Source organism: Limtongia smithiae, assembly GCF_038497785.1.
Source record: "Limtongia smithiae strain NRRL Y-17922 unplaced genomic scaffold V1518scaffold_3, whole genome shotgun sequence".
Taxonomy (NCBI): Eukaryota; Fungi; Ascomycota; class Lipomycetes; order Lipomycetales; family Lipomycetaceae; genus Limtongia; species Limtongia smithiae.
Window position 1 is genome coordinate 768,449 of NW_027117624.1, and position 20,651 is coordinate 789,099.

General features: G+C 58.3%; 7 protein-coding genes across 7 annotated transcripts; all 7 read right to left on the bottom strand.

Annotated features, from left to right (window-relative positions):
- Window positions 1-13: 13 nt before the first annotated feature.
- Window positions 14-3,363, bottom strand: V1518DRAFT_413771 (uncharacterized protein). The gene is made up of 2 exons (XM_066903394.1): window positions 2,459-3,363; window positions 14-2,396 (listed from the first exon to the last, which is right to left on the bottom strand). The coding sequence occupies exons 1-2, from the start codon at window positions 2,982-2,984 to the stop codon at window positions 430-432; spliced, it is 2,493 nt and encodes an 830-aa protein (XP_066760803.1). The 5' UTR covers window positions 2,985-3,363; the 3' UTR covers window positions 14-429.
- Window positions 3,364-4,104: 741 nt separating this feature from the next.
- V1518DRAFT_371758 (sulfate transporter family-domain-containing protein) lies at window positions 4,105-6,612 on the bottom strand (the record flags this gene model as incomplete). The annotated part of the gene is made up of 1 exon (XM_066901366.1): window positions 4,105-6,612. The coding sequence occupies one exon, from the start codon at window positions 6,610-6,612 to the stop codon at window positions 4,105-4,107; it is 2,508 nt and encodes an 835-aa protein (XP_066760804.1).
- A 666-nt stretch (window positions 6,613-7,278) lies between these two features.
- On the bottom strand, window positions 7,279-8,266 carry V1518DRAFT_413774 (uncharacterized protein). Its single transcript, XM_066903395.1, has 2 exons — window positions 8,157-8,266; window positions 7,279-8,079 (listed from the first exon to the last, which is right to left on the bottom strand). Exons 1-2 carry the CDS (start codon window positions 8,157-8,159, stop codon window positions 7,495-7,497), a joined length of 588 nt encoding a protein of 195 aa, XP_066760805.1. The 5' UTR covers window positions 8,160-8,266; the 3' UTR covers window positions 7,279-7,494.
- Window positions 8,267-9,875: 1,609 nt separating this feature from the next.
- On the bottom strand, window positions 9,876-11,396 carry V1518DRAFT_413779 (chaperonin 10-like protein). Its single transcript, XM_066903396.1, has 2 exons — window positions 11,087-11,396; window positions 9,876-11,030 (listed from the first exon to the last, which is right to left on the bottom strand). The coding sequence occupies exons 1-2, from the start codon at window positions 11,269-11,271 to the stop codon at window positions 10,160-10,162; spliced, it is 1,056 nt and encodes a 351-aa protein (XP_066760806.1). The 5' UTR covers window positions 11,272-11,396; the 3' UTR covers window positions 9,876-10,159.
- A 222-nt stretch (window positions 11,397-11,618) lies between these two features.
- Window positions 11,619-14,279, bottom strand: V1518DRAFT_413780 (uncharacterized protein). Its single transcript, XM_066903397.1, has one exon. It carries the CDS (start codon window positions 14,114-14,116, stop codon window positions 12,095-12,097), a length of 2,022 nt encoding a protein of 673 aa, XP_066760807.1. The 5' UTR covers window positions 14,117-14,279; the 3' UTR covers window positions 11,619-12,094.
- An 804-nt stretch (window positions 14,280-15,083) lies between these two features.
- On the bottom strand, window positions 15,084-18,161 carry V1518DRAFT_372186 (uncharacterized protein; the record flags this gene model as incomplete). Its single annotated transcript, XM_066901384.1, has 2 exons — window positions 15,084-16,083; window positions 16,231-18,161. The coding sequence occupies 2 exons, from the start codon at window positions 18,159-18,161 to the stop codon at window positions 15,084-15,086; spliced, it is 2,931 nt and encodes a 976-aa protein (XP_066760808.1).
- Window positions 18,162-19,237: 1,076 nt separating this feature from the next.
- On the bottom strand, window positions 19,238-19,888 carry V1518DRAFT_426312 (uncharacterized protein; the record flags this gene model as incomplete). The annotated part of the gene is made up of 1 exon (XM_066905978.1): window positions 19,238-19,888. The coding sequence occupies one exon, from the start codon at window positions 19,886-19,888 to the stop codon at window positions 19,238-19,240; it is 651 nt and encodes a 216-aa protein (XP_066760809.1).
- Window positions 19,889-20,651: the final 763 nt, after the last annotated feature.

Below are 20,651 nucleotides of genomic sequence, written 5' to 3' on the forward strand. Positions count from 1 at the left end.
CTCCTGTCCAAAATTTTCATGTGCTTTGCTTCTATCTTATTTTCTAAAAAAACAGCAGAATTTATATGAAGTCGTACTCAATATATGACAATAGAAATATGCATTCGTTCTCACATTAGCCGCACAACAAAAAGGAATAGAAAACAAAGAAAGACCTCCTCCTCCACATCTACCCAGCAATCATGCATGCGCGCACGCACGCCCCCAAACCCCGCCACCTCTCCGTCTGCTCTGCACTCCTTTTCTTTTTCAATCATGTCACAAAATTGCTGGTGATGATATGCAGAAAGAATATAAAAAGAACAAACAAACAAAACATAACTGAGAGATCCAACTGGTTCATGCCTACTTTGCTCCACCGCTCCTTTGTCCCAGTGCCTGCGAGCACACGTTCATTTTTTTTTTACCCCGCCGCTTGCAAATCACGGCTTATGACTGCTGCGTTGGGACCTCGCTAATCTCGTTGGAGAGCACTCTCCAGTTCTCAGCAAACAGCTCCGCATATTTCAGTCGCTCCTGCGCGTAGTCCTGGAAGAGCTTGGCTACCCGGTACTTAGTCTGTTGGAAGTACGCGAGCTCGTCGCGCATGCACTCTTTAATAAGCCAAGACCGCGTGTGCTGCTCCTTGATGGTCTCACGGTCGCGCTGGATGGCGTGCTCGACGCGCTCAATGTCGCCGGATTTGAAATCGGAACGATTCCGCATGCCACTTAACCGGGTCTCGTTGTTGCTGATCCGACGCTCGAGCAAGGGAATCTGGTTAATATCGAGCTTTTCCATGCGCTCGAAAAGCTCCTTGATGCTGATGAGCCCGTCGCGGTGTCGCTTGAAATCTTCGAGCACGCCGATCTCCCAGCCGCGGGACTCGTCCTCAAGAAGCGTCTGCGCATTCGTGAGGTACTTTGCGACGTTCTTCACGCCGTCATTGATGAGGCTCAGGTCACTCGAGTCGACCGAGTACGTCTTCTGCGTGACCTCCTGCAGCGTCTGCAGCGAGTTTGCGAAGCGCTGGTGGTCGGCGGCAACTGACTCCTGGCGCTTCTCCATGCGGTCGATGAGTAGGCACAGGTGCGTGTAGAGCTCGGCTTCCATCTTCACGCCCTGCTGGACGTCTTCCCAACGCTCCGCCTCCGCGACGCTCCAGGACTCGACAAGGCCTGCAGGTAAAGCGCGGCCGGTGAACTCGTCCTCGACAGAGACAGACGCCTGCTTGCGCCAGACCGTGAGCTCAGTCGGAACAGAAAGAAACATGACGACGAGTTGCTCGCGGCTAAGGACGGGGTGCTTGATGAGCTCGTTGATGAACCGTGAGAGACCGCGACGGCGGCGCTCGAGGAAGAACTCGTCCGAGGACAGGTAGTGGCCGTTTACAGCAAAACGCTTGGGAGGAAGCAGCGGCAGAATGCGGAACGGGTAGCGCTTGAGCAGGCAGTTGAGGAGCCAGACAAAGTCGGAATACCGGCGCACGACTCTGTTGCCACCGCGGCCGAGGGTGCCGTCAGCACCAGGGACAGACGCACCTTCGAGGAGGTAGTTGACGTGGCGGAACATGAAGACGCCTTCCTTCTCCGGAATTATCGTCACACGTATACGATCGCCCTCATGTGCGTCGTAGTATGGCTGGGCGCGAGTGTATGGGAAGTTGGGCACATAGGACGGGTCGCGGGGCTCGCCATCCTCTTCGCCGACATCGGAGTCGTCGTCCTCGACGACGGTCGCGTTTGGCGCGGACTGAGGGACTATGATGGGCTCGTCGGTGAAAAGCGAGCTGTTGATGTCGTTGTTCGAGCGCGCAAGGTCGTTGTAGTCTGCGCCGAGAACAGAGGAGTAGTTGGAGTTGTAGTTGTCCGAAACGCCTTTGGTGTTGATAGTTTGAGGCTGGTACATGCCGGGAACGTTGTTAGGAGAAGAATAGTTCGTGGACGAGTACGCCGACGACGACGTGTAGTTTGTGGAGCTGTATGCCGAGCCCCCGCCGTAGCTCGTGGTGGATGCGTACGGCGATGGCGAGATGGCGTCCTCGTCATCGTCGTCCTCCGCCGCCCATGGGTCCGCCACCGAGATGCCAGGTGGCGACGACGGCGACGGCGGCGTCATAGAAGTCGGCGGGATATCGTTCGAGAACGACGATGTAGGTGGAATTGACAGTGGTTGTGTCGGCAGCTGTCGTTGCGAGAACAGCGGCGGCTGTGAGTCAACCTGCTGTTGCTGCGGATAGCCCCCACGGGTTGACGGAGCGTACGCCTGGCGCGACGCCACGGGCACCGGGACGGCGACATTCTTGCGCGACGCGGGCACATTGCGAATGGACGGCGCCCGGATGGATGGTGCGCGAGCAGCAGGAGCTTGGACAGGCGCAGGTCGTGCGTCTTGCCGCAGTCTCGTCTGGGGGAGGCCTAGATAACGCGATAGTCAGTCACCTGGTCGCGACGGCGATAATAAGATACAATCAACGTACTGTTACGGCGCGAATCAACAGCGTCGAGGTTAATGTCGTCCTCGCCAGCCTGGGCAAGGCCGATCATGGCCATGACGGCACACCACGTGCCGAGGTCGATTCTGTTATCAGGCTTGCTGCGCACGACGACGTCCATGATTTTCGCGGCGCTGGACGAGTTCGAGAGGCCTGCGCGGTCGATGGCGTGGCGGACATTCTCAGTCGTGAGCGCGCCGTTGATGGGGCCCTCGGCGGAGAACGAGTCGCGGTAGGCCTGGGGGCAGTTCGCCGGGGAGAGCAAGGTGGCGATGGTCGGCTTCTGCGACATGCGCGGCGTAGGGAGCGACCACGGGTCGGCCTCGCCATCGTCGCCGCCGAAGAGGCTGTCGCTGGCTGTTGCGACGGTCTTTGCGACAGTGGAGAAGGTAGACCGGGCGGAGGCGACGGCGGCGGTGCGGGCAGCACGCGAGGGCACGACGTCGCCGAAGAGGGCGGAGCGGGCCGCGGAGGCGGAGGGCCCCTCGTAGTCGTCACCGAAGAGGGACATGGCGGTGACGGAGGAGCGGGGGACGGCAGCGGCGGCGAAGGCGGCGGAGACGCGGTGGTTGTGTGAGTGGTGGCGAGGAGGAACGTGCAGGTGGGTGATAGTGCGGGAGAAGAGTGGACACTCCGGAGGATGACGATGGAGGAATATGCGAGCGCGATGGCTGGCTGAGGGCGGTCACTGCCCCGGGAAGTCCACGCACGAGACGAATGAGTGGCGGCTTCGCGTGCGCTCAATTGGCTTGTTGCAAGCAGTACGCGTGCGGTCCTACGTCCACTACGCGCGTCTGCAGTCTCGTTCTCGGTGCGCTGCAGAATCCTGTCTGCTCGTCGCGGTCGTCTAGCCTACGCAATGCCCTGCGCAGTTGCCGGTTCGGAAGCTCATGGCCCCGGGCTAGGGTACCACGCCGCCCGCGTTATCAGCGGCGTGTGCTGCTCCCCTTCCGGCCTAGCGCCCCTCGCTCGCTATCTTGAGGCGCCTTCGCAGGGTCAAACCGGTTTGCTACGCCTGTTCGTCGAACCGCTCGCTTGTGTAGAAGAAACACGCTCACAATTCAGTCACCAGCGGTTCAATTTCGATCAGATCCACAGTTTCCATATTCTGCAACTACCAACAGGACGTACTGCTCGCTCTCCAGATGATGTCCAATCAAACGCAGAACGAAAGGACAGAGATAGACTGCAGGGAAAAAACCAAAAAGACAGAAATACCGAGCCCTACTTACACATCCATGCAAACATACATACAGTACAATGGTGAAATAGAAAAACAAAAACCCCTACCAACCCCGATATTAACAGATCCGCATTATGTCTTCTGTCCGTTGCCTGTGCAATATAATTTTCGTCATTAATCCGCCGCTCCTGTCGTAGACTCGACATCTAGCTCTATGCTCTAGTCGCTGTCAACATATGCGAAACTAACACCACATCAAATGAAGAATGTAAGAAGTATAAAATGGTAACCGGTAGGTCCGATGTGTATCCAGTCCAGTAGAATTGCAAAAAGGACGTGTTTCGCGATTGTGTCTGTATCTCGCCCAAGACTCTAGATCCAGTCGTGCAAATCTCAAAACATTAGTGAAAATAAAAGAAAATGTATGGTCAGATGCGGTTGGTCACGATTAAACCATGTCCTTGCGCAGCGCGCTCTTCTCGTTGTCGTCGCTCATGCTGTCAACCTCGGTCTCCAGCATGCTGTCTTCCTCGAGTTCCTCAACCTCCTCATTGTTGTTCATGTGTGCGATCGCATTCTCCTCGTCCTCCTCAGTCCAGTTGCCGGGCATCTCGTATATGCACTCGTCAAGCGCCTCGAGTGCACCGTCAAGCGTCGCAAAGTACGCGGGCGGGTGTCCATTGTAGGACAGCAGCTTACTGAGACCGGCACGTTTAAACAGGAGCATGGTGCTTTTGATCGGCGGCACGCGCGCAAACAGCACATACCGGCCCTTGGCCCGGTACGCCGAGACCACCTTGCACAGGACTTCGACAGAGGTCGTGTCACAAGCCGACATGCCCTCAAAGTCCATGACCACGTTCTGCTCAGAGTTACGCAGGGCCGGAAGCGACGGGTGCATGCGCATAGTACCGTATCGGTCGAGTCTCCGCAGACGCTGCTCGAGCTCGCCGGTGTTGGCGAAACTGAGAGGCTCGGGAATGCGCACGATGAGAACGTTACTGAACTTCTCCAGACTCTCGAGGTCGGTCTCCGAGATGTCATGCGACGGCGCATCAGCATCGCGGAACGAGTTGGTCGTGCCCGGCACACGCGCGAGCACCTGGATGCGTGCACGGGTGGCAGTCTTGAGGATCTGGATGACGGAGATAACAATACCAACAGTGACACCGATCTGCAGTGACACGCCGAGGGTGATGCCGATGACGATGGCAACCATGGCAAGCTCGCTCCACGCGCGCATACGGATGTAGGACATCACGTCGCCGGGAAACTCCTCGAGCAGCGCGACGCAGATAAGGCCGAGCACGGCGGCGAGGACCGGTCGTGGGAGGTAATAGATCAGCGGCAGGAGACCGAAAGTGACGACGATGGTAGAAAATGCAAACACCATCGACGAGAGCTGCGTGCGCGCGCCAGAGAGCTTGTTGGCCTTGCTGCGGCCATAGCCACCAATGGAGGGAAGAGAGAACATGAACATGCCGAGTAGGTTCATGGAGCCAAGCGCGACGAGCTCGCGGTTGGGGGAAATGGTTGGGTAGCGGGGCGGAGCAAGTCGGGGGTCGACGGGCGGGTCGGGGAAGATGTTCTTCGCGATGACGGCGGACTGGAAGTAACCAACGAGCGCGATGATGAAGGCCGAAGCGATAACGTCGGACAGCATGCCAGTCGTTGCACTGGTCAATGGGGACATCATCTGAATATTCGGGCGCTGGATTTCGCCGACAATGTCGGTACCCTTGCCGTACCAGTCGAGCTTGTAGGACATGATGATAGAGAAGATGACGATCATGAGGATATCGGGGATGTAGATCAAGACCTTGAACTTCTTGCCGTATCTGCCACGGAGCGTGCGCATAAGAATAATGATTCCGAACGAGATGAACGAAATTCCCGCGCTAAGACCATGCGCGTCCTTCAGGTGAGTGAGAATGAAGCCAAGCTTGACGGCGGCGGACGAGGTGCTGGCACCGGTAGCGGCAGCCAGTGCGCTAAGACCAAGGGCCTGGATCAGTGTGTCAAAGGTAAGCACAACGCCGACAGCGGTGATAAACCCACGCAGGAGACCAGTGGAGAGCAAGGAGGAAACAAAGCCGAGACGAAGGAAGCCCATGAGGAGATACATGATCGCGTGCACCGAGGTAATCAACGCAACGTAGATGATGGCACGACGCTCCGACTCCTCAGGCGAGGGGTTACCAGCGTAGATATACGGCGTGATGGCCTGACCAACCATGACGGAGATGGCGGGCTCAGGACCGGCGATCATAACCGGGACCGTTCCCATGAACGCGTAGACGAGCTGCGGGAACGCGAAGCCGAGCAGACCGTAGCGCTCGGGGACGTGACAAAGGGTACGCGCGTAGGAGAGCGACAGCGGGATGTTGAAACTCGCGACGGTGAGACCAGCGATGATGTCGCCGGCGAGCGCGGCCTTGACGGGGTAGTGCGGGAGCCATGTGAGGACCGGGAGGTAGTACTTGAGGTAGTACTTTGACTTGGCACGGTACCGGTCGCGGCGGCGGTCGGAGTAGAGACGCGGATCCACGGTCTCAATGTTGGCCTCGTCCACAATAGGGACTGCGTCATCGTCGCAGGAGGAGATCGACTGGCCGGAGACGGAGAGCGCGCCGTAGTCGAGGGGCCCGCCGGGCGACGCGGGCGCGGCGTGGAGCTTTCGGCGATGCAGGTGCGCCGGCGAGCAGGAGCGGCGGGGCGCGCCAAGGATGGTCGTGGCATCAGAGATGGACGCGCGGTCGAGCGCGGTGTACTGGGAGACGTCGGCTGCGGAGGACGGCGCCGGGCTGGAGGCGGAGCCGAAGGAGAAGACGCGGTTGCGGAAGAAGGTGAGGGCGGGTGTGGAGGCCGTAGAGTGGAGGGACACGGCATCAGGGGAGAGCAGCTGGGAGCGGTCGTTAGGGGACGTCGCGAGGTCCTCAGACTGCTTTGGCCGCATTGTGGCGGGCATGTGCTGGGGAGGTGAAGAGGGAGCGGGCCTGTTGCGGGGGAAGCACCAGTGACGAGAGAGAGAAGAGACGGCCGGCAAGGGACGAGGATATCGAGCACCGTGAGAAGTGTGCTGGCGGTACGCGGCCGCAGACGAGGGGCCCGTAGCCTGCGCTCCTGATAGCCTCTTCCGGACCACCAGCCCAGGCCGCTGTTTCGCGCAGTGCCTGGCGCCCTGACGTCCATCGGCCCTGGCGTCTGGCGAGTCTGCTGAGTCGTCGACTTTCGACTTTCTCTCAGGGCGCCTGGCTGACCGCATAGTCTCGCGGGCTGCACTGTGGTCTGCTGCTTGCGTCCTCTCCTCCGCCCACCGCGCCCACCTCCGCGACCCTGCCTACACGCTCTCCCCGGTCCTCCCGTCTCCTGGTGCACTGCGCTCCGCGTCTCATTGCCCTGTTCCATAAGAGCAAACCCCCAACGGCAACGCGCGGCGCGACACGCGAGCCTGAACACCGCGCACGCAAGTCCGTACACGGGCAGCGTTCCGGTCCGCTGTCCACGGCCGCGGCCGCGGTAAGGGCTTCTTATCTGCTAGCGGCCGCTGCCTCCTGCGCGGCTTATCCGACGACAACACGTCTCGGCCCGCAGTCTAGGGTCCGAAACTATAAATAACGCCACCGCATCTCACGCTGCCAGGGGTTTGTACGTCACTATACGAACGGAACGTACGCATTCGTATTCGGCTGGCCCCGCGTCTCGCTCTCTCCTCGCATTCATGGTCTTGTTCGCCGATGGTGATAACCTATTCCCTGACTATCATCGACTTAATAACAACCACGCAGTCCGGTGGCCACGCATGTACACAAAACAGTAATCAAATACCCCGCCTAAGTTACGCCGTCCGCTCAATCAGATGCAACCCGCTCGCTGTCTTCACGACCCCGCTCATCTCGCCCACCTGCAGCGCGACTGTCGCGTCCTCAAACTCCTTTTGCATTTCTCCTTTTCCAAAAAACCCCAAGTCGCCACCCTTGCGCGCCGACGAGCAATCCGACTCCGTCACCGCAAGCTGCGCCAACGTGGTCTCGCCGCTGCGAATACGGCGCTCGTAATCCTCCAGGATCGTGCGCGCCTCAGATTCGCTCCGCGTGATCTCTTTCTCCTTCCACGACGACGGGCGCCGGGAGCCAGAGTGCTTCACCAACAAGTGCGATGCGCGGATCTTGCTTGCTTGCTGCTGTTGCTGCTGCGGTGCAGCAGCGCGAGAATAGTTTGCTGCCATGTAGTTCTTGAGCTGCTCTGCATCCGTGCCGGCTGGGGGCTCCCACATCGATTCCTTGGTTGTCGGGTTGAAGTAGTAAGGCATATTATGCGAGCGCGATAACCGCACTTCCCAGGACGACGGCAGACCTGTTGTCGCCTCGGAGTTTGGTGCTGTGGCGACACCCCCGCTGATCGCGCTAGTTATTGCGGTAGCCTAATGATTTCTATCGTTAGAACGTCGTCACGGTAACGTAACTAGCACATTCAGTCCATTAAAACAGGGTTAGCTACCATTCTGCTCTACGTTATATATACAGCCAGGTCAGAAGGATACAGACGTGTGGATGATTCGAGATCTGCGGTCCGTTGCAACATGCACCACGCAATTGGGTAGATACCCTAACCCTTAACATACGAAACCCACTCTTACACTTGAAATGACGATGTCGTATTGCAAAAACGCGTCCCTCCCAACTACGGCGCGCGTCCGGTATGGCTGCTGTACTGGCATCGATCTCTGTTGCAACATATGCCGCGATGCTCGACAAACACCTTATGTCCACGCTGATTTGACAGTTAATTCTAATTTGCTTAGATAGTACATGCTTTACTAGAGTTATGTATGATTTAAGAGTTGTGCGAACGGGATATTGGTAATGAGTCCAGGATCACTCTCTTGCGAGCCGCCGCTTATACAAGCTATCTATGGAGGGATTATGCACGCATAGACCGCGCAACTCTGCTCTGCGCTCTTGGTGGCACTTTTTCCCGTCAGTCCCTTCGCGCCAAACGCCTCCTCCCAAACGCGACCTTTGGCGCCTTCTCATGTTGCCCGGCTCGACATACCCCGTGATCGTCTTCAGCTATCCAGCGTAGTCATGAAGCTGAACACCCTTGTACGCCACCCTGCGACGGCACGCACGGTGTCGCAATCGCGGCATCGAAGTCGTCCGCGGAGGGAACCCCAGCGACCGTGACTAACGAGCCGCCGCCCTTGATGAGGCGGAGCGACGCAAGTGCACTGCCAATGGTTTTATTTCATAGACGGCGTCGAGCGAGCCGGCTCGAGTGACTTTACCCTGATCTTCCTTCGTGTAGTCGATCACTTGGTCAATAGCGCCGACATCGACACAACTCGCGAGCTTAGGGATCTTGGAAGCTGAGTGCGTGGTGGTGACTTTTACTTGCGCCGAAAAACGTTCTTCGCGAGCTGCACGCCAATAGACACTTTTCCCGAAGGCCAATCAGCACCGTCTTCCCACGCAATGCCAGACTCGACTGCAAGCAAGCTCTGCAGCGACGCTAGCGCCACCAGCGGCAATGACGCTGCCTCTTCAAAGGTAGGACTTTTCGGTTTCCGTACGACATAGTCCAAAGTAGTCAGCGTGCACTCTCAGGACGCACCGATTTGGATTGCCGGAAGGAGTGCGTAAACCTCGTCTCCCTCGGCAGGCTCGGACACGTTCATGCCGACCTTAAGCAGACGCTGGACAAGTCGTATTCAGCTGCGCCGGAAGGCTGCTACATTTTAGCGGCCGCATCAAGCAACACAGTAAGCCACGAAGATACCTCTTGCTTCGTGGACAAGGCTCTTACGGAGTCTCTTTGCTGTTTTCACGTCAACAAGATTAATCCCCGCAACATAAACCTTGATTTGCCCGTCGTCGCTACCCACGACATCAGACTTATTCACGACTACGACCTTGCATCCGACCGGCGTGGGGTACTCAGGTATACAAGTGCCAGATGTCTTGCCGTGTTCTGCGCGGGCTCGCCGTCACCGCATGACGCTAATATTGTGACAGCCATGGACATTTATACGCGCACTTGGCCGCTGCCGAAATATTTATTGGTAAGCTTTCTAAGCAGTTGAGCTGAGCGCATCAGGAGTTTTGCTAGCTGCAGTGAATGGCAGCAATATAAGCGGTGGAACTGGTTGAATAGGGCGCTATGGCCTTTGTTGCTGGTTAGGGTTCGGCACATTCCGTGCTTCTCCCCTGCACAGTCAACTTTTTCTCAGCCACATGTTGTACTGTATTTAAACGCCTTCTAGATAAGGCTCTATATTACTTAGACTGTAGCCATTGAGATTTATGACACAGCAAGAGTCATGCCGCCCGGCAGAAAATGCCAAAGATGAGTACATATCTCTAGACAGGTTAGAATAGATCTCCATCATTGTCCTCCACTAACGGAGTCGACTGGCTCATCTTAGCCGGTAAAGAATCCAGAACACAGATTATCGTCAATCAGCTCTCTGCGGATGGTGGCTCATTCATGTACGCCACCTAGCACTACTCCGCGAACTTGATCACCGTCTTGCCAATCAAGCCCTTCCCGCTTAGTACCTCTGCAAACGCCTCCTTCAGCGCCTTCTCATCCGCAAAATCCACCACCCTACCCACCACCGGCTTCAGCTTGCCTTCCTCGACGTATTCAGTAATCTTGTTCAGCTGTCCGGCGTAATTGTGCAGCAGAATTCCCTTATATGTCACCCCGCGCCGCTTCGCGCGATACCGCGACACCGAGCCAGCAGCGCTGATAATGCTGCTGACGTACCACGGCAACGGCTTCGCGACCGCCTCACTGATGTCGCTAGATGCCGGGATGCCGGTGATTGTGATCAACGAGCCGCCGCGCTTGATGAGGTGCAAAGACGCAAATGCATTGCCAACGGTGTCATAAACCGCGTCCAGCGAGCCGGCCGGGATGATTTTGCCGGGATCTTCCTTAGTATAGTCGATCACTTCATCGACAATACCAGCACCGATGCAACTCTCGAGCTTGGGGATCTTGGAAGTTGAGAGCGTGGTGATGACCTTACTCGCGCCGAAGACGTTCTTCGCGAGCTGCACGCCCATGGACCCTGTTCCCGAGAGGCCAGCCTTGACCAACAGCGTCTTCCCGGCAAGGCCAGACTCAATCGCGAGTAAACTTTGCAGAGACGTGAGTGCTGCTAAAGGCAATGACGCTGCCTCTTCGAAAGTGATGTTCTTCGGCTTCCGTGCAACATAGTCTACAGTCGTCAACGCGTACTCCTGGAACGCGCCGAGTTCGTACGCCGGAAGGATCGAGTACACCTGGTCGCCCTCGACGAACTCGGTCACGCCCTTGCCGACTTTGGCCACGACACCGGACAAGTCGTATCCAAACTGTGCCGGGAACCTATCACACTTTAGTATGTAACTGCATAGAATTAACGAACCGTGTAGGTAACCCACGTCTGATGAATAACGTGTTTGAGCTGCCCCTCCGCCGTCTTGACGTCGACAGGATTGATCCCTGCAGCATACACCTTGATCAAGACGTCCTTGTCGCCCACGATATCAGGCCTGTTCACGACCGCAATATTGTACCCGGAGGGCACGGTGTATTTGGGGTATACCACTGCTTTCATCGTCGCCATAGCTGCTATCGTTGTAGTGCGTTCGAGTGTATCCGTGTTTGAGGTGTCTTGAGATCGAGAGAATTTGCGGGGAACTTTATGCGCGCAGCTGCCAGAGGCAGGAAGGATCGTCAGGAGCTATTGAGCCCACTGAGAGCACAATGACGCAAGATTACACTGTTGCCCGCCGCTGACAGCGCTGCAGGTTAGGGCGCGGCATCGAGTTTCTCCGCGCTTGCTTGTCGCTTATCAGCTCAAGCAGCCTTTGGAACATCTCAGTCGCAGTATCTGCAGAGACAACCAGCTATGCTGCACGGCACACCGGAGGGTCATATGCAGTATGCATGTACTCCGCAAAAGTCAAAAAATTTAGAAGTCTATAAGCGCCAGGGTCTATAAGCTATCTAGGTCACGCGAAAAAATTGAAACACACAAATTTCGACAAAGCGCATTGTATACCTTAACATCTCATATTCTCACAATAGGCATTCTGTTCATCCGCCCAGTTATTAAAAATGAAAACAGTAAAGAGATGCTTTGCAGGATCCCGCATGGGCAAGAGAATAGAGAGAGTGGGACAAGGAAGATGCACCCAACACCGTCATACAATGAGTGATAAGATGAGACAGATTGACGTAACAATAAAACGAAAGGCGAGTCAGATAGATGACGAGAATAGCTGTGATACATGATGATGCAAATGCATTTCCTCTATGTCATATCCCCAAAACATATAAACGAAAAGGTCAAAAAAATATGAAAGATAGAGCGTTCCCGCCACACCACCCTCCGGATCCAACACCATGCAAAAGAAAAAAGACGATCCCCAATCGAAACAGAAAAATCACGCCTGTTCCTCCAAAACCCCGCTGTTAAAGATATCAAGCGCGCCGGCAAGTGCCCAGGGTTTGCCGCGGCTCATGCCACACTCCTGAAAATCGACGTACTCGAGCGTCATGCGAAGCCGCTCATGCTCGACGATGTGCTTGATGGTCTCACGCGAGACCCAGACGAGATTGCGCATCTTGAGCGACTTCAGGCCGCGCATCTCCGTGATTGCCGACACGAGTTCACGGCCAGCGAGAACTTGCACGAGCTCGTTCTCGTGCCAGGTGTAGGTCTTGGGCACATCGGAGACGAAGAGCAGGTTGGTGAAGGCGGTGGGCTTATGCTTGCGCGAGACGACGTAATAGTCCGCTGCAAGCGGCAGACTGGAGAGGTCAATGTGCTCGATCTTGGGGCACGCGCGCAGCACGTGAATGACGGCGCCGAGGGGCACGTCACGCGAGAGCGAGTACTGACGCAGCAGCGGAGACTGCAACGGATGGCCACTATCGACGTGCGCGGCGGACTGGGCGCTACCAGGTGTTCTGCGCGAGGAGAGGGGAGGCGCTGCATCGGAGGATCTGAGAGGAGTGATTTCGGACACGGTCGGCTTAGAGTGCGAGAAGGAGTGTTGACGGGAGGAGCTGTGAGGATTGTGACGGTGGTAGCTATGGTGACTGTTGTGGGACTTGTGAGTGGCATTCGAGGAAGTTGTAGGCGTCGAGCCGAAGGAAAGGGACGCGCGGCGGATGGACGGGCGTGTCAACTTGTTGGAGGACGACGATGACGACGTCAAAGAGGAAGAAAATGAACTCGTCGACGGCACGCTGGGAATTGTGGCGATCGGCACTGACGGCGACGACGGCGCAGCGACAGAGGAATGCGCGCGGTGACGATGCTGATGGTGCTTGCGAGTCCAGTAAAGCGGCTCATTACGGTACTTCCAGTCGCGCCAGCCCGCCAGTACGAGGTTTCCCTTGAGACCAGCCTGCATGCCCGAGAGATCGAGCTTGCGCACGTAGGACGCTAGTGTTCTGTCATGCGTGATCACGGAAACAAACTGTGCGAAGCGATAGGTCGACGTGAACTCCGGTGATTGGTACAAGAACACGTACGCGGAGCACGCGATGGTCTTGCAGGAGCGCACAGCCTGGACGAGGCTGGACTGCGGGAGATATGAGCAGATGATGTCGATAACCTCAAGTGGAAGGGTGTCGAGGGTCGGCTTGCGCTGCGGTCGGCGGGACCACGAAAGCCCGGAGGTCTGCGAGCGATAGGAGCGGATAGACGCGGCGGAGGAGGTGAGTTGCCGATGCGCAGGCGCAGGCGCCGCGTCGACGTACGAATCAAGTGAGAGCGGGGGGGGAAGGACCGACTCGGTCGGCGATCTTGCAGTGGCAGCGGCCGTGGGCTTTCGTGGTCCCACAGCGGAGGCAGACGACGAGTCATCACGTGGGTCTATGCGGCGGCCAAAGACATCGGGCTCAGATTCGCTGTCAGAGGACGATTCAGACGAGGAGGACAGAGAGAGCTCAGCGAGGACGTCGTCGATATCGTCTACGGCGTCGATGCCGCCGTCGTCGGTGATCTGCGCACTTCCAGCTGCGGCAGCTGTGCCGTTTGAGCCGGGGCCACGGCTGGGAGCAGAGGAGGCAGAGCTGCGGGATCCGGGGACAGGATCGAGCAGAGAGGTATAGGACAGCGCGCGGGGACGCTCGCGAGACGGCGCGATGGCGGCGCTGGTTGTGGTGCTATCTGCGGGGCTGCGCGAGGGCGAGTGCGGGGGCTTCGCTGGTGTTGAGACGGCGTCGATGTTGGAGAGCTCAGCGGCGAGCGAGGCCTCGGAGACGAACAGCTCGAAGAACGCCGCACGGTCTGCGAAGGGCCCGTTCCTCCTAGGGTAGCCGCTGCTGGGGAGGCCGGGGTGTTCGTAATGGTCGGGGGTGAGGAGGTGCCTGCGCTGCGGCGAGGGGTCGTAGAAGTGGAGCGCGTTGGAGCGCGCCGAGAGATAAAGCGGGGAAGCCTTGCGGTCGCTACGCATTGCGGGGGGAGATAGGGCACGGACGGCGGCACGGCGTGGCGAGGGCAGAGACACCTGATCTGGGGGTGGCGGGATGGGCCGGTGAGGAGAACGACGACGATGACGGCGGCGGCGGCACACGAGCAGTGGGCGCGGCCATGGGAAGTGGGTATGCTTCTTAAAGAGACTCGCGGAGAGCGCGCAGCTCTTGGCGTTGCTGTTTATCGCAATGCACGTGATCTCGGACCAGGGCCGGTGTTTACACTCCGTGCTTGGCGCCTGGCTGTGTCCCATCGCCGCACAGCCTGCGCGGTCCGTCCTGGCCCCGCGTCTGAGCTGCCTCTGCGGCCGCGCAGCGCAGTACTCATAAACAGCCTGCTGGGCCGCTGTCGAGCTGCGGGCTGGCAGCAGCCGCGGCCTGGTTGCGCTTCCTTGAACTGCGGCCGCCTGCTGCTCCCGCGGCGCTGCGCCCTTTCCCTGGCGGCATACCCCTGCCAAACCGCCTAGACCCTGCCTGCGTCGTTGAACGGTCTCGCGTCCCTGCTCCTCCGCTGCCCTTCTCCCCAATCACCGGCCAACCGCCGCCGCTGCCTTGGCCTGCTCGCCGCGGCTTGCTCGCAGACAGCCACCGCTTTCTCCCCTGTCTCTGTCGTCTGCACGCCCTATGACGTACACGTGCAACGATGCCAGATATAAACGTGCGCACGTGCCCTCCTTCCCACTCACATTTCCCGATCCAGTCTGGCACGGCCTGTGCGGTCGTCCTCGCTCCCGGCCTCAACTCACCATCGTCGTCATGACGACGACGGCGCTGTGCTGTCGTCGTTCGGCGTTCAACGCTCGTCCTGCCCACGCGCTTTCGCCCCGTTCACACCTCCTGCCGTTTGAAGGTCTCCCCGACTCTGTTCTTTGCTTGACTCGTATTTTACACTGCCACTCTAAGCCCAAATAGTACAGATCAACACCTCCCAAAGCATACAAATGTCCCTCACAAAATGAATTCCTGGTGCAAGTCAGTCATAGATCCCTCAAACAGCTGCGCAGATAGGTTGTTAAAGATATCATCAAACAGCCCGCGCCCCGACGTCCCGCCAGGTGCGGCGTTGCCGCTGGCCTGGCCCGCCGCGAATGTCCCTCCGTCAGTGTGATCACTGTCCCCATCCAGCTGCTGCTGCTCAGCGGAAGTGCTCATGGTGGGCGCCGCCGCCGCGGTCGGCGTCCGCGGACCATACATACTCGTGCACGTGCTCAGCTGCTCCTGCTCCTGCTCCTGCACATGCTGTTGCTGCCGCTGCAGGTTCGCTATCTGCGACAGCAGCGCTTGCTGGTACAACTGCTGCGGATGCGGAGACTGCGTGGTCTGCTGCGCATGCAGGTGGCTGCCGTATTGCTCGATGCTGCCAGCCGGTGCGCCCGGCTGCATCAGCGACGCCATCGCTGATGTGCCCATGAACGGCCCAGCAATCGACCGCTGGTACACTGGCGGCAGCTGCGAGGCTCCTCCAGGTACTCCTCCGGAAAGCGGGAGCTGCGGTTGCTGCGGCTGTTGCGGCTGTTGGTATGCTCCAAAATTAGCCGGCGCAACAGGCATCGTCTGAGGTTGCATCGGCGAGCTTTCTCCGGGCTGACCCTGCTGCTTGTCCGCACGGCTCTTCTCACTTGCGGCATCTAACTTCTGCTGCTGCTGTTGGATCTGCTGGAGCTGCTGCGCCTGCTGCTGCGCCAGTAACCGCACGCCTGGGGCGTCTAGCACGTCCACAAGTCCTAGCGACCGTGTCGTCTTCAACAGCATCTTGTAGATATCCCGCATCGGCTCCCACCGCGCAGCAAATTCAGCCATTGTGTACATCAGCTCGTTCACGAGAAACAGTACCCGCGCCGAAAACCGCTCCTTGTTAAGCACGCCTGTCAGCAGCGCCCGTCGCTGCTCCGCTGTCATCGACAGCGACACCTTGTCTGCCTCGCCGTTTTTGCTCCCGTTCATGCCGCTCGCATTTGTTGCACTGTTTCCGGCCGGTCGGGGCATGCTTGCGGATGATGCCTGCGCTTGCGCCGGCGACGGCGTCTTCATAGTAACATCGTCGCCGCCCATCGACGTCGACGGCAATGCCAATTGCTGCCCCTGAGAACCTAACCTCGCCGACGCATGATGCATCTTGAAGTATCCCGATAGCAGCGCAAGAAGGACGTCACATAAAACCAGCGCTTCCATGATTGTCATATGCGTGATCCAAGGCGGCCAGTAGCTCACGGTCTTCACCTTTCGGATCTTATTCAGCGTTTCAACTAGGTTCGTCACCGACTCGAGAAACCGCGACGAAAAGTCAAGCACGTATTTGTCCATCCGCATGCTGGACTGCCGGAGTGGCAGGAACTTCGAATAGATGCACGACCGTGCAAAATTGTACATTAGCGCCTTGTAGTAGTCCGGCTCTAGCAACGCGCTGTCCCCGCTGACACCATGCACACCGCCGTGTGTTGCGCCGCCGCCGTTTATGCTCAAAGGCTCGTCTCGGATCGACATTACGTCTTCCAAACGCACCTCAAGCGACTCCGCGATATGCGATGCTGCCGCGAAACTCTGAGCCGATCCTCCGCCCACATGGTACAGCGCACGGTTGACTTCGAGCAGCACTTCTGACAACCGCGAAACGGCGACAAACGACCGCATTGACGACTCCATCAAAGCAGTCCCGCTGCCTATCGCCTGTGCGCCGCCATCAGTAGCGCTCCTTCCCTCGGGCACGACCAGCTGCGCAAGTTCGGAAGCAGTCGGCGGCCGCGCATCGTAGTACTCCGACAACACCTTCGGCATGCCCACGAACCGCATCGTCGTCCACGCGTCCCGCAGCACCGCGGATGACCACAGTGACTTGCGAAGTGCGCGCTCCCAGCTTGGGATGTCCCACTTCGAGCAGTCGACGTGCAGTCGCAACTCGATCGCCGCAGCCACGATGCCGCCGTGCGGTATCAGCACGCCGCGGTCCGGTGCGCTGTCTGCAATCAGCGTAAGAACCTGTACCGACTCGATTGTTGGGATCAGCAGCTTCTGTGAGTAATGTGCCAGTAAGTGCTGCAGGAACTGATTCTGTATCACCATGCGCTCGCTGTAGGTTCCAGTTGATGCAAACGGAATAGCGGCGGCAAACATGGCAAGCAGGAGCATTGCGGACTCGCGATTAGCCTGAAACGACGCCATGAAATGCTGTCGGTGAACAACCGGCTGCACGCTGTTGATAGAGTCAAAGTACAACGGCAGCAAAGTGTGCGCATACTCGGCACGCCATTGTGCCAACACCGTTAGTGCTTCGGGTGGATTCGGCATGCTGGAACAGTTGGGCCCAGCCGGTTCGTTCTGGAACGACAACGCAAATACCGGGGACGTTGGCGAGTCGACGAGTGACCTGAACAGAGGCCTTGAGAAGTTTGCGTGCGAAAATACGACGGGGTTGTGGTGCCAGTCCATGTCGACAATCCTGCGGAAAAGCTCAGGACACACACACGAGGGCGACAAAAATACCGAATACTCGTCGCATGTTGAAATCGTGCTTTGAATCATCGACTCCGCCAGCGGCGTCGGGCTCTGTGCCGCCGTGCAGTTGTGGTCTGGACCGGTGAGTTCTGCCGCAAGCCAGGCAGGCGGCCGTGCTACAGCTGCATGCGAGCCCTCCGTGGCCCTGGTGATCGGCTCGTCGGCCGCATTACTATTGCCATCGTCAAATCCGTGCTGACCATCGTCGTAACTGGCTTCCTCGTCGTCCGAGATGTCTGCGCTCGCGTCGTCGGCAGCGACCACGCTTGCGCCGTCGGCATGTGCTGCCACGCGGTGTCGCCCGTCCATCGAAATGCGCATCGTCCCCGCGCCCCCGCTCAACATGCCTCCTGGCGCGCCGTAGTCGCGGCTCTTCTTGGACATTCGCTTCTTGCGAGGCGCAATGTGACAGAGAAACCCCTTCTTAGTGCAGCGTACACATGGCCCGGACGCGTTGGACACGCAACGAATCTTGTGTCGCTGGCACTGTGTGCATGCGCGCTGTGATAACGCAGCCACCGCCGACCCATCCATTGCGGAGGATTTCGACGGCGTCGAATCGTCGGACGGCGGGCTGGCGCGCTTCACGCCCGCGATCGCTGGTGGATTGTCGAACGAGCGCGAGCTTCGGGTGAGATGTATCTTGCTGTTATCCATATCGTGTTGGTGCTCGACCTCGGGGCTGCCGGTGCGAACACCAGAGTTCGCGCACTCTGCGCGGGCCGCGTCCTTCGACGCTGTTGCTGCTGCTACTGCAGGCAAAGATGGCACTGACAACAACATCTTTGCCTCTGCGAGCGATAGTTCAGTGATCGGTATAGGTCGCCAGCTTTATGTTTGGCTACTAAAAAGTCCTGTAAAGTCGGGGTGTGAGTGTCAGTGTTGTGTTGGTGGCGAGCGCGCATTGGGCCATCGCACAGACAGACCTCTATCGCCAGCGAGATTTTAGGGCGGTCTGCGGGCGTTCGATACGGTACGGCAGTTCAAACCAGCAAAGCGAAGGAGCATCGCCGGAGGCAGGAAGGGACGGAGGACGGCGTGAGACGGCGGCGACGAGAGAGCAGTGAGCTCAAACCACATTTGTAACTGTGAAGCTGAGCCGTGATATTATCTGTGCTGCACGTGAAAGTTCCCGGAGCGCCCCGGAGCCCGGCGACGGCACTCCGGAGTTCGGAGGTTAGTTGTGGCCGAGTCCTGTTAAAAGTCGCTCGCCCATTACAGGCCAAGTTGTCTTACATTCGCACATCAACCGGCTCCGGCCTATCAGCAACCTACAACTCACGAACTCCATCACCTGGAAGGGGTGCGCAGTCAACGACGAGACCGCAAGCTTTACTGCTTCACATGTGTCTGCACGGAGCTTTATAGTTCTTGCAACGATGGGAGAACAGCTCTCGCTGGACTGATGGAGGTTCGAAGAACAGAGGTCTCCCCAACGCAAAAGATATTCTTATATATCCCACTGCTAAAGACCAATTAATCGGGTCGCCTTGCATGCAAACTGGTTTGATCAGTGTGCTATGCATGGTACTTGAGCAGTTAGCGCCTTGCTCAAATAGCACTCATTGTCGGGCTGCCCGCTCAACGAGCCACCCTCTACGTGAATAACGCTATTTTCGCTTTCGAAAGAGAAGTCGTACCCGCCGCTGTAATAAGAACTGGATCCTTGTGGCTGTGGTGCGTGTTCTTGGTAAAGAAGCCCCAAGTGCGGTTTGCTCGGTTGGCGGTAGAGGTCCGGTCGGGACATCGAGGATCTCGCTCCACGTGGAGATACTCGCCCTGCGAGTGCTGTCCGAGGGCGCGAACATGACTCCGACGTAGTTGGTAGCAATGAGCTCGGTTTCGAGGTCGCGTGAGCTTGCCGTGGACGGCCGGGAGTGATGCGACGCCGAGGGTTTTTCCAGATCGAACTCCGACTGAAGGTCCGAAGCGATGAGAACCGCTGCGGGCTCGACGGAGGAGAGATCGATCGCAGGCATTGGTGGGATAATGACGCCGCTGCCTTCGAGGTCCTGAGTACTCGTGCTGATGAGTGCTGACGATGTGAAGAGCTCGTGCGGGCCAGGCAGGGCAATGAATGGGTCGGATCCATCACATTGCGCTTCCTGCGGTGGTATTCTCGGCGTATTCGAGATCGAGCTTGTCCTGGCGGTGGTGTTGATCGCAGACGACGGCGACGTGGACAAGCGCCGCGTAAACGAGGCGAGCAGATCGCGGGCGGCAGCAGACGGCGGCTGCGAGGCCGACGAGGAGAAGGACATAAGCACGCGGCCGTGAGAGACCGAAGAAGCAGCAGCGGCAGCAGCAACGACGAGCGCATGTATGACCGTATATAAGTGCTACGGGGTGCGCGAGCTACGGCTGGCAGAAGCAGACAGGTTCGCGAGTGCGGGCGGTGACCCAGGACAAGAATTAAGTAAAAATGGTGCAGTCGCCGACGTTGCGTCCGTAGCACGCACGCGAGCTGCGCTGCGCTGCTGCGATCTCATGAGACGCGTTGCGACGCGTCCCGTAGCGCGTCGCGCGCCCGCAACACGGCACAACACAACACGCCCGGCTTCACGCTCACACTCGCACTCGCACAACGTCCATCCTTCACACTGCCTTCCACCACGAGCAGGGTGCTACACGGCCACGCATGAGTAGCACAGACGCAGCAGAGCTGCACCGTCAGCGTGTCCCCGCATCGGCGATCTGATATGTGTCAGCACAGCGCGGCACCCTGGTATGATACGCCTGCTGAGTCTCGCGACTGCAGCACTTGTTACCAATTACTGAATGGGGTAGTATGTGTACTGCCGCTGCAGCGGCGGGCATGCGCGTGGCCACTCCGGCGGTTTCACTGTGTTGCAAGCCTTGCATGAGAAGTGCGCGCAGTCTGCACCCACAGCCGTGCGCCGGTGGGCGGTGGCTGCGATGCAAAATTAAGGAGCGCCCCATGGTGGCAAGGAGCAGATCACTCGCCATCGGCGCAGTGGCAACGGGCATGGACAAGCGCAGCAGAGGACGACGAGGAGCCACGGG